Below are 14,797 nucleotides of genomic sequence, written 5' to 3'. Positions count from 1 at the left end.
TTCATAACGTTTATTTTATATACATTACCAGGACAACCAGTATTGTTTACTTATTTTTCAATCTTTTGAATGTTTGGGATGATCTTAAATTATATAGGTATGATGTAAAACGTCCCAAAATGTAGTCCTTTCAAACAACTATAGATATATATTCGTACTTACTTTAGCTATTGCATAGCTTCTATCGCGGGCCTTGAGCGCGGGGACCGAATCGAGAAATTCCGTAACGAAAAAACCTCACGCTCCCCACTCCGACGGACGCGGAGGTGTGGCTATAAGGCATGCTATGCAATAGCTTTACCGCGGCAGTCCCCGTCTTTTTTCACTATAGAACGGAGCTTGTTGGGTGTATGTGTATTGTGTATATTCTTGTATTATACCTGTTAATTATTTTTTTATTTAGGAGTTAGGAAATAAATTATCGACATTTAATCAAGATTTTTAAACTTAATCCTACAGACATCTAATCATTTAAATACGGTTAAATCAAAGTGCGGAATTCGAACCCAAGTAGTGACTCTACCTGCTGTAGCATATCCTAAAGGTGGGAAGGTGTAAGATATTCTTTAATTTTTAAGACATGAGTAATATTATGTAAATTTCATTAAATGCTAAAAAAAGTTTTCATTGCTATATTAGGTATATTATTTTGGAAAATTAAGGCTCTCTACCAATTCTGTTAAAAATATTTCCATGTACCTAAAGTAAATTTATACAGAACCCGGCTATTAAGAACATCATCATTGACACTATTAAAAATAAATAATAGTACAATAACAAGTAGGTATATAAAACCTGACCCATCTAGAGACTGGTCAGTATAATCGGCGCCTTCACCAAGATTGCAACCCGACTAAATTGAAAAGCACAATGAAGTTATTTATCGTCGCCTGCCTTTTCGCCGTGGTCGGGTTATCGCTAGCAGACACTGTTTTGTATCCAAGGGGATGTATCTATGTTAACGGACACTGTGAGTTTTTAACGGTTTTAAAGCTAGTTTAAATATTAAAAGCATGTGAATAACACGACATTTATTGGTATATCCAGCGTGTGTTTTTAATAGTATTTTCATGTTGGGGACGCGCTTACTGATAGAATTTTAGAATCACTTTAAATGTGCACCATTACAATTAGCACTATAAAAAAGGAAAAAAGAGGATATATTTAAAAAAGCAGATACATGTTTAAATGTATAAAAATATAGCTCCATATTATCGTTGAAATCGGTGAAAAACTTTTCCAGTCGTCTTAGTTTCATTAAGTAAGTATTTATTGAAGTGAAACTTCTTTATCGGGGTTGGAAAAAAATTTAGTGTAACATTTTTTCGTTACGCGTGACATTTTTCCGTTACGCGCCATCTTTTTCTTATCCCTACCACGCGAGCTACCACGCGTGATTCGACGTATTTCTGTAAAGTTGCATATATGGCACTAAATTTAAATGTTTTATTAAATGCCAAAACAAAAACAAATAGATAAATACAATATAAATAACGCGAAAATACAATAAAAATACAAATAACGCGAAAGGATGCGGGTTCGAGACCGCCTCGTGATCGAATTTTTTTCTATTCTTTATAAATTTATATTTATAAAGCATTTTAATGCCATAAAACCAAAATATCAATTGCAGATGAATACAAACTTCGTACTTTTCAATAGGGGTCATTACACTCATTCTTAATGGAATCAGGTTATCAGACCACAAATGACCAAGTGACCTTTTAATAATTTATCACAATATAAAAATATAATGACCAATTTAATACAAATTCAGGCATATGACTAACTCGTTACAACCGGTTATCGATAGGTCGAGAGATGTTTAGGTAAACACATTAATAGCCAGATAAATAATGTTCAATTTGTAAATAATACTGTGTATGCACATGCGAATACGTGCGAATACTAAGAAGTTTTTAGTACTTAACTTTTTATTGTTTGTTCAGCCATTTTGTAAATTGGAAAAGCTCTGAAGAAGTGTTGATATAAATATCCTTTAAAATCATTACTTGTGTACTATCGTAGTTTAGGAATTAATTAACTGAATAGTGATCACGTAATGAACTAAATAAGTAACGTACTATATCGACAAGGTATAGAAAATCAAGTTACGACCATTGATACAAGCGGAGCATCAACGTAAATAACATAAAAAAGTACACTAAAGGAGGACAGCAATAAAAAATGTTCACGACGTTCGGAGATAAATAAAAAAATATAAATAATATTACAAATTTCCATTATTTCCCAGGTCAGCGCGAGTGTGAAGTAGGTACCCACGCGTACACCACGGGCTGTGGTACGCTGCAACCAGAGCCAACTTGTGATGACCTCAGCCCGGTAGCTGGTAAGGGCATCATCTGCGACTTCACAGCATGCTACTGCGACCCGCCCACTGTTAAAGACAAGAAATCCGGCAAGTGTGTCCCAGTGGAAGAGTGCCCTAAATCATTGGATTAAATGTTTAAACTTTAAATGATGGTGGTGTTTTCTTTATAGTTCTTAATGCAACTACTAGTTACTTACTTTGTAGAAGTAAATATGTATATATGTATGTTTAGTGTATTGTTTTCTTCAATGGGACAGTTTAAATAATAGTAGAAGTCCCTTCGAGTAAAAAACTGTAAACGTTATTGTCTATTGACTGATACTTGCAGTGAAAAGTGGTATTGACCGACAATCTGTATTGACTGTAACATAACAAGTACTTTGTAGAAGTACCTAAAGTATGTCTGTATTTAGTGATCACTAGAATTCCGCCCGCGGCTTCGCCCGCGTTTGCAAAGGAAACCCGCATAGTTCCCGTTCCCGTGGGATTTTTGGGATAAAACCTATCCTATGTGTTAATCCAAGTTACCCTCTATATGTGTGCTAAATTTCATTGTAATCGGTTCAGTAGTTTTTACGTGAAAGAGTAACAAACATCCATACATCCAGAGAACTTGGATTAACACATAGGATAGGTTTTATCCCACGGGAACGGGAACTATGCGGGTTTTCCTTTGAAAACGCGGGCGAAGCCGCGGGCGGAAATCTAGTCCATAATAATATTATCAATGGCTCATGGGTTCATTGCCATTCGGCCTTTTCCTGGATATAAAAAATAGCTATTAATTATTTGTTTACGATGTACGTTACTTATTATTTATTGTTTAATGTTATTTTCCTCATATTTCTCATTACTGAATAATGTTGATAAAGATGGAATAAAATATTACTCCTGTAAGATTACTAATAGCAAATAAGGACAACAATTTATTTGCTAATAGGTACATTAAGGTTTTTATTGTTTTGCACGTGCTGTGTTATGTGTAACATGAAATTGCAGTAATTCAATATTATTCATATAAAACTATAAACAGACGAGTTATTGTTTTACTCTTAATATAATTAATTAATAACGTACTTACTTATATTATTATTGATGCAATTTCTATAACATTTTTGAACACCGACAAACATAGATTCTTATGCCAAGAAAAATAATAAGTTATAGGGACTTCAAGAGAAAAATTATTTAGACGATCACCACGAAAAACCTTACTTTACAGAGACATGATATAAGATAAGTACATAATATTCTTACAAGTTGTACAATGTGCAAAAGTACACTATGTAAAAGTCCAGTAAGGGTCTACTATTCATACCTTACAACACTCTTAACCCATTCTAACCCTTTTAATATCATCTATATAATTTCTGTGAATATGTGAGATTTAAATCGAATTCAAGGGCCTTATGAATTGTGACGTCACTTCTGACATCGGATAAACTCGACAGCTTGACAGTGATTCTAATACATGTTATTCACGATTGAAATGGGGCTGATACTGAGTCGTTTTCGCGGCTTTGTCCGCATTTTAGTTCGTTATATTGGTTGACAGGCAGTACAATAGTGGCTCAGTGGTGAGACTTCGGAATTCAATTTAATAAGTCCGGGGTTCGATGATGATAATTGCTGAAGAGTTTGGTATTTGTTTTGTTCAATTATTTTTTGTTTTTTTTTTGTATATAATTTAAGTACATATTTTTTTAGTAAGTGTAATAAAATTCTTGAGTGTAATTACACTGTAGGTACCTACAGCCAGGTAATTAGCTAATTACGTTAGTAGTTATGAAATTAAATCTCGCAAAAATAATAATATAGGTAACTATTTGTCTAGAAATCTTTTTCGTGTAAACTTTATTTGGAAAATAAATAACTTCACGTTACCATCCTGGTAAAGCATTTTTTCGACAAATTTGGAAGGAAATAAAAAATGTATTGGCTGGATTCCCACAAATCTTGATACAATATGGCTAAGTGCGAACCGGCAGCAATTTACGACTCTATAATGGTACTGTGCGATCCTAAGCCTTCGGGGCGTAGTTAGAAACTCTTATAGACACATGTTATAAGAGGATAATGGCCTTACAGGCTACAGCTTATGTTGTGATGGTCTATAATGTTTGTAGTACTATAATATAAGTTGCTGGCTCTGGCTTTACCCGAGGTGAAACCTAGAAACTAAAAAAAATTGTATACATCACTTAAAATCTTGTAGCTTGCCTAGATAATTATTTTCCGGGTTTTCCGGTTTTTTTTTTCACATTATTTACGGTAATCGTTTTCTATTTTAAAAAATTGTGTTAAATAAATAAATAAATAAAAAATTCTCAAAAATAGGTACAAATTTTGTTATAATATAATATTTGCAATTTTTTTTTACTAAAATACAGTTTTTTTAACTGTAAGTAAATTCCCTCCTCTACTAATATTCCCCAGAAATACATGATTGACAGATAAAGCCACATCTTGGCCAGTATCTCGTACTTTATGAAACACTCGGCCATCGAATTCTGATCACGTACCGATTGATTCTTAACCGCAATTTACCTGCGAAGCCTTCTTCTAACAGAATGCGAGAAAATGTTGGATAACGATTTTTTTTGTCTAATTTGTCAAAAAATCGCGGTTGAAGTATACTGAGGCACTATATTTTACAACCGACTGCAAAAAAAAGGAAGAAGAAGAGGTTCAATTCGACTGCATTTTTGGGTTTATTCCTTCAGAACTTTCGACTGGGTGAACCGATTTTGATGATTTTTTTAACTGATGCCTTCCAGTTGTTTCCATATTTTAACTTTAAGTCTAGTGAAATAAAAATATTTATTAAGCACCTCATGCGCCAAATCATAACTAAAACAAACACATTACAATCAACAACAACAATTGTCAGTCATTTCAATATCAAATTGATATTTTTTTAAGTCGGTTAAACTCAGCTTAAACTGTTCTTAATACCTTAACATTTGTATTCAAGGCGGGCCGATGCTATCTTGTACCGATATTCTTATTTGAGATATACGACGGGCACAAAGGTTTTTTGTGGTCAGGTTTCGTCTGAATATATTGCCCATGATTCGCAAGCTCAGCTTTTTCTTCTGAATATGATACTTATTTGATTTTGAGCGATAAAAGGAATTGATGAATTCTTTATAGTTTACCTTGTTGTGTTAAGTTTATAGCGATTTATTATGATGATGAGTATTGATAATTTCAGAATTAGTTGTTTTAACAATTTTTTATAGTCTTGATAATATTTCTTATATATATTAGAGCTCTTTGAAGGCTGATCGAATCTGTATAAAAATTGCAGAGTCTGCAGTAACGAATAAAAATTAAACTACTCACACTTTTGATAATCATATTAGCTAGTAAGTAGGTACTAAGTACATCTTTACAATATAAATAACATCAAATAATTCTAGTTCTGTATTTCACAAATACAAATTTCGTTTATTTCCTTTCTTACAAGTAATACTTTGAAACAATATTAGTTTTATATACCCTAGAACAGATAATATTATAGTTCTTAGCATTATCGTGAAGTCTATAAGTTTCTAATCTGGTAAATGTTAAAAAATACTATGTAATGACGATTCGAAAGTGCTACTAAATAGTAGTCTAATTGAATAAATGAATGTTTGAGTTTGAGTTTGAGTTTGAGTTTCTGATAAAATTATTTATATACAAAATGCCACTGTCTTCGTGAGAAGTTACAAATATCATAAAATATTCTTAATTTCAAATCTACTACGAAATTTTCATAAAATTTCGATCTCGAAAAACTTTGCTATCAATTGGTAAACTTTACGTTGTTAGTGAACTATAATACCTAAATTATTATAAAAATGCCTTTGCAGTTTATATATTTATATATGCAACAATATCCCCGTTTTAAATGACAATACAAAAAATAACCCCTTTTAACTTGATCGCAAATGCATTAAAAACGATTGTTAACTTGATAAAAGATATCCGAGATGAAAATTTCACTATTTTTCGTTCAAAAATAAAATCGTCCGTTAATCTGTAAATTATTATTTTCGTTTTTAATTATTAACGCTTTTCGGCTCGGATTAAGCGATCCGAATGAAATTTAACTCACGTAGTTTATGGCGGGATTTACTTTGTCACTTTTCATTTTAACTGCAAATTCATCTATAATACACGTGCGATTTTGAGGTTATTTTCCGTTTAATTACGCATCGTTGAACGGTTTGCTATAGTGTTTTTTTTTAATTTTTAATTTAAAACTTCAAAAGTATACTCTGTAGACTGTATTCGCCCTGTCTAGTGTTTGGGAATTCTACCACTTTAAAAATACAACATTTTCTTTCAAGTCGAAATCTATATCTATACCTGTACCTAATATTAAGAATCTGAAGAGTTTGTTTGTTTGAACGTGATAATCTCAGGAACTACTGGTACATTTTCGAGGACAGGAGAAACTGCGGGGCGCTGCTAGTTTTATGATATGACTAGCTTTCCGCCCGCGACTTCGCCCGCGCAGTCAAAGAAAAACCCGCATAGTTCCCGTTCCCGTGGGATTTCCGGGATTGCGTCATTTTCCCGGGATAAAAAGTAGCCTATGTCCTTTCTCGGGTATCAAAATATCTCCGTACCAAATTTCATGCAAATTGGTTCAGTAGTTTAGACGTGATTGAGTAACAGACAGACAGACAGAGTTACTTTCGCATTTATAATATTAGTTTGGATTTGTGTGTCTGGAGACTTTTGTCTGTAAAAAGCTTGTATCGAAAATTTGTAAGTAATGATACAATACGTTTTCTTTATTTATTGCCTTCATGGATTCAAACTACCTTTTGGTATATAAAATAGAAAATCTCATCTAATTAATGTGTCATGTATATTAGTGAGTGAAATAGCCGATTGGGCGAGTTCACCCGGAAGAAAGCTCATGAATAATTGATCAGCCGTTCGCTGGGTTCGCAGTAATGAAGTTGTACTTTACGTGTTAAGTCACTGTTCATTAGAAATAGCTAATGTGGTTTTAATTAAATTTTTTGAAATTAATGTCACAGTTATTACAAAAGATTCCACAATTGTATATAACCAGAAAATTCAAGGTACACTGTACCCGAACAAAATATTAATAATTATGGTTCGTAAAATATTGAAATACATTTTGTTCCTGTCTCATATTAATAACGATTAGTCAAGTTTACAAATTTTTACTATATTTTTATCGTAACGGTGCATTATCATGCATCAAACGAGCGAATGTTGATTCTAACCTCACTATGTCAAATTATTTTAGTGTAAACAGGCGTAGTTCGTTGTTCTTAGTGCGTTCGAAAAGATTCTAAGCAATGTTCTAACTTCTAATACTGAACCACACTGAATACGAGTTTTCGTTTACACTAAAAGATCAAAGAATGCTCTTGCTCTAACTCTAGTTCTATGTTCGTTTGGTCTAAATGCACCGTAAGATGTATTGCAATATCTTCTGTCTATAGTATATAATTCATAGTACATTTAATAGCATAACGTATGTGGTTACAATGTCATAAATGGGTTAATCTTTCAACAGTATATCTGCTATGACAAATTTGGGGCATGGGCCATAATTAACAATTGGTTCGCCAACACTTCGGACCTTATTTATGACGCCCCCGGGATTATGTGGGACATTATCGGGGCCAATTTAATTGTTTAAATGCGTTAATTGGGGACATGAGTGCGGAATAGGTTTTTGTGATTTTTTGTGTTGTACAAAACAAATTATCGTTGTATTGTAGCTGGATCTTGAAAGAGAAATGTGGGAACAAAATATAATGTCAATTTAGAATAAAAACGTGTAAAAATGTTTTTTGTTCGTAAAAAAATCTTCACTATTATTAAAAAGATAGATATTTGGTTTTGTCAGGTTCAATTTGATATTTTTGGTATTATGGCATTCAAATGCTTAACATAAATTTATCAAGAACAGTTGGTCAGGCATCCGCCCCGGATTGGCGCGAAAGGATGCGGGTTCGAGTCCCGCCTCGTGATCGAATTTTTTCTATTCTTTATAAATTTATATTTGTCAGGTTCAGTTACAAAACAATCTTGATTTAATTAATACAATAGAAACGTGTTGATGATCATAAAATCAAATTTAAATAGTCTTATTATTAATTTATTACCGAACTAGATAAAAACTGTATTTCGGGTGTGAAGGCTTTAATTTCAAATTTAATTAAAATTGCAATAGTTACTTAAGGATCGTGTTAATTTTTGCTTATGACGTCACGTTTCAATGTTAATAAGATAAGTACACCATTAACGCATGAGACATTAAAAGTTTCTTAGTTTTGTAAGTAATAAACGTCTTGGCTGTTTAACCGACTGCGTAAGAAGGGACGTTATTGTTTTTCATAACTTCCATATAATATAATATGTGATTATTTTTGTTACTCAAAATGAGACGGCTCTTTATAGTCTGCTATTTGGATAGAGGTTCTTCAAAAGAATCATGATTAATTCGATCTACTCAAATTTTGTTTAATCGCTCCAATTGTTATAAGTACAGTTTATGTTACTTTAAATAATATTTTTATTGCTGAAAAAAAATATCGGTTCAGTAGTTCCGGAGCTTATTTAGTAATACAGACAAATATTTCCTCTATCCATATTATGTATATAGACACCACACGTATTTAATTTTAATTTTTAAGTACCATACCAGAGATGAAAGGGAACTTCGATCCCTATACAATTTGATTCCTATAGACGGGTGTAGACTTCAAACTATATCAAACCGGTATATATTGTAGCTTCTCAACTTACGTCTCAAGCACTAGATATCGGAGCGATACCACTTAAATAACTTCGGCTATTGTTTATCGGGTATTTAGTTAAGATTATAATAGGACTACGTCTTACCTGCGGCTTTGCATGGTCTACATTGTAATGAATGGCGGTGGCTGCCTCGCCTGCTCTTTTGTAGCTCTTTTGATAGTATACAACAAGGAAGACAAAAAAAAACTAAGAGATTTGTATTAATTATGATTATATTATTTTAATACATTACATGGGATATTAGTTCTATAATTAATCAATGAAAAAATCTCTACGATTTTCCTATTATCTGTGCCACTAAGTTTCACTCAAAGAGTAACCCGCGAACAAATGCAAGTACTTATTTATTATACTGCTACATAAATGTACATTGTATATCATAATAATATAGTACCATGACATTCCTTTTGAGTGGTTTTTTGCGTGAAGGATTAACAAACATAATAACATACTACAGTCTGTATCTATAAGTTCTTACAAACTTTCACGTTTATAATAAGTATACTAGATTGCCGCCCGCGGTTTCGCCCGCGTTTTCAAAGGAAAACCCGCATAGTTCCCGTTCCCGTGGGATTTCCGTGATAAAACCTATCCTATGTGTTGATCCAAGTTACCCTCTATATGTGTGCTAAATTTCATTGTAATCGGTTCAGAATAATTTGCGTGAAAGAGTAACAAACACACACACATCCTCACAAACTTTCGCATTTATAATATTAGTAAGACTAGCTTACCGCCCGCCGCTTCGCACGCTTTGGCTAAAACCACCACCAACTTATACAACTTACACATACAAAAAGCCACACAATAATAACATTCTCACTTATTCCTATTATAGGATGCCAATCACTGGTCACTCCCAGGGGCGACAATTCAATTTGTTGAACGTGTACGTTCCTTTGTCGGTTCCTAGGTACAATAATACTTGGTTTGTATTGCTTAGTTGTTATTTCAGAACATTCTAGAATATTCTAGAACGTTATAGACGCTACAAGGAATAGAAACGGCCAGGAAAAGAGCAGGATACAAGTTTCAATGTGATATTTGACAAATATATTACTACCTCATACTTTTAAATCTTTTCATGTTTTCAATAGTTCGTTCAAATTGACCCGGGAAAAACATAACGTATTTTGTACTCTGTATAGATAAATAATAATTTGAAGCTTTCTAATGGCAAACTAATTATTAAAATGAGTAGAAATATAGTAATAGAAATTATGAGTTTTTGAGTTCAATCACAACATTCTTCCGGCTTTAACCTTTTGAACGCCAATGACATCTATAGATGTCATGCGCAATCGTGCCCTGTGCGCCAACGACACCTATACATGCCAAGAAACAGATCATAGATAAATACAAAATAAACATATTAAACCTTTACTTTTACGTGTTTTATTTATACAGTTTATGAACTGAATCCCCAGTTATTACATAATTGTACACAGTAAACAAAATTGCCAAGTAGTTATTCAAATATTTGATGACAAAAAATAACTTAATTAATGGCTAAAAAAGAATGTTCTCTCGCGCCAATGACATGTATACGTGCCTACTAGTGATGTAGTGTAATATTCAAGTAACTTCATTAAAATTTCAGCGAAATTACTCTAATTCGCTTAATTTTTGTAATAACTACAAAAAAAATATATAAGCTTAGTCACTGAGAAAAAAGGTAAATACTAAATTCTTTGGTATAATACCATATTGTCTATATTGTGGATATTGTTGATTTGAATATTTTCCTTTTCGCCAATCATGCGCATCCCTAGCACAGTATCGATATGCAATCCCTTCTGCGCCATTGACATGAATAGATGTCGGACTGGTGACGTCGTAAGCGCGTGCCGTGTTGTTAAGTGCGGAAAGTTGTAAAAATATTTTATCGAGTATTGCCGAGAGTGTGAGTGCCTTTATTAGAATATTCTTATGATACAAATTGTCGCTATGTCATATCAAAATATGGTAACCTACATATAATTAGTATTTGTAATAACTCAAGTATTAAACTAAATGATTGGAAAATAAATATGTAGTTTTAGAGCTATTACGCACTGTCGACAAGTCGCCGGCGACTGTGACTTACTATAGTTTAGGGGCTTGCGAACTGTCGTCCAGCCAGTCGCCGGCGACTGGTCGACAGTGCGTAATAGCTCATAATGCAATTCCCTTTATTTAAAGGTAATAGTTGTTTTGATATTTACAAATAAACACTCCACAATAATAGATACCTATAGTTCATATAAACTTAATAAATAAACTCGATAAGTTATAATAATATACAGTTACACATCCCTAATCAGAAGCGAGAGATTATAAAAAAAAAGGATGGTTGCCCGCGCCATTGGCATGTATACATGCCAATGGGGCGTAACTGATAGAGAATAGTGCTGTAACTTGCTGCAATTTTATATGTATTTTTGTATCTCAAAAGGTTGATTTTTTTTGTTGATAGTTGCTATTTAATGTGGTCTTAAGTTTTTACAGTAGGAGATGAGGTTAAATAAATATTATTTTTGTGTTATAAGCTGTTTATTCAAATATTCAGACGTGAATTATTATGTTTATCGATAACATTTTGGAATCCCTACTATTTTCAAGGTTATCTCATTGAATTTGTGGCTTGGCGTGGAGGGCACGGCGATGCGTTTTTGCTCTGGCGGTCAAAAGGTTAAAATGCTTGTTAAGATAAGTGGGTAGTGGGTACCTAAAGCGGTTTAGCTCTAATGCAAATTTAAAACTTGATTAATTTAAACTTTTACCGGTGCATATTTTTCATGAAGAATCTACAAGAATATATCGTGGTATGAAATCCATCTGCTTCATACGCGACGAGGACCTACTAAAACTTAAGCGATACCAACAGGCTACATTGCTACAGTGATAATATGTTCATATGTACAAACTATTTATTTCTAAAAGAATTTCATTCATTACATTTTCGTAATTATATTTTTATAAGCTCCCTTATCGTAAGATTAAAAAAGTACTAAAGTAGTAAGATTTCGTGCAGGATAGGATAATTAAAACAACAGAATAAAAATCTCAGCATTTATTTCAACATTTAATTAATTATAATATGTATATAATAACATAATAATTATCACCTAATTTTTAAATTTTGAAAACACTTAACCATTTTTTTAATTAGAAGCCCAATTTTTGTCATTTTAAATGACTAGTAAAATAAAAATGACTACTATCTATGTATAATAAACTAGCAAACCGGGCGAACTCCGTTTCGCCACCAGAGACACCTTTTCTTTGCTATAAACCTCACGGAGCTCGAGACCTTTCCAACGAATGCAAAACCGTGGGAATCGGTTCGTGCGTTCTGGAGTTATAGCGTCAGGAAGGGAAACCCGACTTAATTTTATATAGTAGAAGATTATTGAAATAATTTACAAATTTTAAAGCTAAATGATCATAATATCTTAAAATATTCCATGTATAAAATGTTATAGTTATACTGTAAAACCATTTCTTTAAAGAAAAGAATCGTTATGATTGTTGAAGGTTCTTTAATTTCCTTTAAGTGACTAGTCGCAGAAACAGTTTTGCAGTATAGAAACAACATTTAATAAATTTTGAATAGTCCATACACGCCTTTGTTTTCAAAAAATAAAAAATACATAATATATAATAATGTTCTAACAACCATATTAGCTTATAATATTTAGTTGAGTGTTTCCAAAACGCATTATGATATGGAAGAATTCGTCTAAATTCACTTAGGCTAAGCGTTGGCATCATCATTTACAATTTATTTATTTACATCACTCGTCCCCGCTCCCTTATGTTATCTCGGCGGCATCTGGAAACAAATATTCATTTTAATTCTTAGAATTAACTATTATGATTAGAACTTAGACGTTATAATAACTGAATTCTCTTAGAGTTGAGGTTAGATGTCTCAATAATATAGTTGAAAACCTAGTCCTTAATAATTAGTTATTTAACCAAAATATAGGCAACGATATGTATTTATTTATTCAATTTTATAAGAACTGGACTTATTTTGAAAATAACAAAGTAATAAAATTGTATTTCTAGAGCATTAAAACTGCTTGTTTGAAACACGGCAAAACATTTTTTTACAAAATTTTAAACGACAGCCATTTTCGCCTTATATTTATTTTTTAATTGCCAACATTACCAAATGTTAATTTGCTACGAAATAAATGCACTGAATCAAAAAAGAAGATAACATTTTCTCTTAAAATATATCACTATTAACTGATTCATATAATGAAATTACATAACTGTAATCGATATAAATTTACACTAACTAAATCTGTACCAAAAAGCCAACATTTAACCACATATTAGTGAACTAGTAATCATGTTAACGGTAATTATTTTATTGAAGTTTCAACGACCGCCGCGGGGCCACTCAGCGTACTAAATTATTACAGTGATATGACGTCGGGTTTATTACGGACTACCTGGGGATAAAAGTTCCCTTCAATCATATATCTTCACTAATATTATAGAGGTCTCTATCTATACTAATAATATCATTAAAAACCTGGTTCGATTTTAAAAATTATTTCGGTGTTAGATAGCGCATTCATCGAGGAAGGCTATGGCTATATAACATCACGCTAAAACCAACAGGAGAGGAACGTAAAACCGCAGAGCACAGCTAGTATTAGATATATACATATAATAGATTAGCTCTGACCCGCGATTTTACCCGCATTGCAACGCTACTAATGGTCTTAGTGTGATAATATATAAGCTTGTAGCTTTCCTTGATAAATGGGAAATCTAACACAGAACGAATTTTTCAATTCGAACCCGTCGTTCTTGAGATTGGCGCGTTCAACCAAACAAACAAACTTCAGCTTACAAATATTAAAAATATAGATTGCCACTTGGAGATGGAGGTAAAGTTCCCTTCAATCATTTGTTACAATAAAATAGAAGTTTGGCATTATATTTGTGAATACATAAATTGTGTATATGTAAGAAATATCTAGATAGGTGACATTATGATACGAGAACAGATAATGTAAGTTTATGATGAAGCAGCAGTATAAAATTAACTGTATCATTCATCAGACCATCAATAGAGAAATTAAGTGGTGTGAAACGTATTTATTTACAAATACAAGTAATAATAGAGTTTATGCCTTGAGAAGACTTTACAAAATAATTTATAAAGACATTATAAGAAGAGAAGCAGAAGAAAGAGAAGATTAAGAAGAAGGAGCGCTATATTATTTTAAACATTGGTAAGAGGAAGGCGCTTAAAAACAACAATTATTTCATTATTATTAATTAAATGTATAGAATTTGTAATAAGTACATAACATGAATAGTGAATACCGTAACTTGTTGAGCGAACAAGATAATCTGAATTTCGATTAGTCAACACGAAACTAGCAATTCCTAGGATTAAACACTTAGAACTCGGCAATTAGTATGTATGTTGGGGATTTGTTCATCTTAATAACATTTATTTTCATGTAAAGCTTATCACTACTACAGTTATAACATGTGTTCGTAGTATTAGCTGTAGTTGGTATTAAAAAAAATCATCATTGCATAAGGCTAATGTAAAAATGTAAATGTACCTAATTTTACAAGATTTTTAAATAATAGAGACAACATTAGCTACATACGAGTAAAAGTATTTGTTGTCATATTCCTCGAACCGAAACA

At 32.3% G+C, this 14,797-nt stretch overlaps 2 protein-coding genes across 3 annotated transcripts in view; one reads left to right on the top strand and one right to left on the bottom strand.

The window, feature by feature from the left end:
• The first annotated feature begins 807 nt into the window (after positions 1–807).
• Positions 808–2,479, top strand: LOC149479260 (uncharacterized). Its single transcript, XM_089707890.1, has 2 exons — positions 808–970; positions 2,255–2,479. The coding sequence occupies exons 1-2, from the start codon at positions 871–873 to the stop codon at positions 2,461–2,463; spliced, it is 309 nt and encodes a 102-aa protein (XP_089564016.1). The 5' UTR covers positions 808–870; the 3' UTR covers positions 2,464–2,479.
• Positions 2,480–12,750: 10,271 nt separating this feature from the next.
• Positions 12,751–14,797, bottom strand: part of LOC149479258 (neural cell adhesion molecule 1-like) — a 129,581-nt gene continuing 127,534 nt past the window's right edge. For both annotated transcript variants that reach the window (XM_089707828.1, XM_089707829.1), the window contains exon 18: positions 12,751–12,944. In XM_089707828.1, coding sequence (XP_089563954.1) covers positions 12,930–12,944 — 15 coding nt within the window. In that variant the 3' untranslated portion in view covers positions 12,751–12,929. The remainder of the gene's footprint in view (positions 12,945–14,797) is intronic.

Source organism: Colias philodice, chromosome 20 (assembly GCF_061535455.1).
Source record: "Colias philodice isolate Cphi_HAF_F1 chromosome 20, ilColPhil1 Martin Lab GWU primary, whole genome shotgun sequence".
In the NCBI taxonomy this organism is placed as follows: domain Eukaryota; kingdom Metazoa; phylum Arthropoda; class Insecta; order Lepidoptera; family Pieridae; genus Colias; species Colias philodice.
This window is presented reverse-complemented; position numbering and strand designations above follow the sequence as displayed.

Bases quoted from the DNA above. Each gene is read 5' to 3' on its own strand.
- LOC149479260 (XM_089707890.1), top strand. From the start codon at position 871: ATGAAGTTATTTATCGTCGCCTGCCTTTTCGCCGTGGTCGGGTTATCG. The intron at 971-2,254 runs GTGAGTTTTTAA...ATTATTTCCCAG, and splicing joins TATCTATGTTAACGGACACT to GTCAGCGCGAGTGTGAAGTA.